This window comes from Procambarus clarkii, chromosome 8 (genome assembly GCF_040958095.1).
Source record: "Procambarus clarkii isolate CNS0578487 chromosome 8, FALCON_Pclarkii_2.0, whole genome shotgun sequence".
Lineage (NCBI taxonomy): Eukaryota > Metazoa > Arthropoda > Malacostraca > Decapoda > Cambaridae > Procambarus > Procambarus clarkii.
This window is the reverse complement of record NC_091157.1, coordinates 52,430,931-52,432,467: the sequence shown is the minus strand read 5'-3', so window position 1 is coordinate 52,432,467 and position 1,537 is coordinate 52,430,931. Positions and strand designations below refer to the sequence as shown.

The window sequence follows — 1,537 nt, the reverse complement described above, 5'->3', positions numbered from 1 at the left end:
CTGGAAATAGGGTTGTGGAAGAGTGGAATGCCGGCAGCAGTATTGAGAAAAATAGTTGAACAGGATACAAGAATGGTATGCATATAATACACGAGCCAACAGACCTGAGATGTGCTTCTAACATTCAGAATAAATTAAACAAGCAGAAGTTCCTTTAATGTTTATTTTTCAATATTCACTGAACATGTGTTGTTGATATTTATGATTAACTTATTAGCTACAACACATATTATAATAGATTGAAATACAATAAAGTGAGCATGAGTAGATGGTAGATGTTTGTGATCTCTGGTCGTGTGACATCTTGAAGTGTCTCTAGGCCCTCGGCCACCTATTTACGCTCTACATATATATGATTTATGGTCTTGTCTGTGGACGTCCAGCCATCTGTGGACGTCCAGCCATCTGTGGACGTCCAGCCATCTGTGGACGTCCAGCCATCTGTGGACGTCCAGCCATCTGTGGACGTCCAGCCATCTGTGGACGTCCAGCCATCTGTGGATGTCCAGCCATCTGTGGATGTCCAGCCATCTGTGGATGTCCAGACATCTGTGGATGTCCAGCCATCTGTGGACGTCCAGCCATCTGTGGACGTCCAGCCATCTGTGAATGTCCAGACATCTGTGGAGGTCCAGACATCTGTGGAGGCCCAGACATCTGTGGAGGTCCACCCATGGGACCACCCATTAGAGGCTGCATCCCTAGCATCATACCTGGTGGCATGCTTGAGCCACCCATCATTGGTGGCCCCATCATAGGTCCTCTTGGACCCATTGGGGGCATACCCATGTTGCCTGGTATGTTTGCACCAGCCATGCCTGGAGGGCCCATGTTCCCCATTCCTGGCCCTATTGGGGGACCTCCTGGACCACCCATGTTCTGAGGCCCTGAACCGAATGTACCTTCTTGCCCAACAGGACCTCCTGGTCCTCCTTGCATGCTGCTCGGTGGAGGAATGGCTGCTCCCTTTGGAATCTTCCTCGCTTTAAATGCAGCAGTTGTTGCATCAATCAGAGACTGAGCTTGATCCTCCATCCACTTCTGGTAGTACATTTTGACATTTTCCTTGTGTTTTCGCCCCTCGCAGTGAGTCTTCCGCACCGAGGGAGAGTCATGTGTGAGGTAGGTGTCGCAGTAATCACAGTAGTATTTTGGCATGATTGAGCGTCGTCAGGTTATGTTTGGGTCCAATGACCTACTTGGAATAAAAGATTTCAAGCTATGGTGAGCCCGTAGTGGACTTAGCTATCACAGGTGTGGGGCGGTAACTGACCAACCCGCGGCTGCTTAGGGTTATATAGCTGCTGCCTCAGGCGCCAGAAGTTGCTGGATGCTGGAACTTGTCTCTCCGTTTTGTTAATAAAGTATTTTATGTTTTACATTCCGATAAAAGCATTAAAGTTTAAAAATGCATCATATTAATAAATGCGAATGTTTAGGCTATTTATGAATAAAAAGAGGGGTAGAAATACCCTAAGCTACTCTATCATTTTGAGATGTATCTTATTACCTCAATAAACTACCACAATAAAATAAA

General features: G+C 46.5%; 1 protein-coding gene across 1 annotated transcript; it reads right to left on the bottom strand.

The window, feature by feature from the left end:
- Positions 1-357: 357 nt before the first annotated feature.
- Positions 358-1,170, bottom strand: LOC138361473 (U1 small nuclear ribonucleoprotein C-like). The gene has a single exon (XM_069320799.1). The coding sequence runs from the start codon at positions 1,156-1,158 to the stop codon at positions 358-360; it is 801 nt and encodes a 266-aa protein (XP_069176900.1). The 5' UTR covers positions 1,159-1,170.
- Between the last annotated feature and the right edge of the window lie 367 nt (positions 1,171-1,537).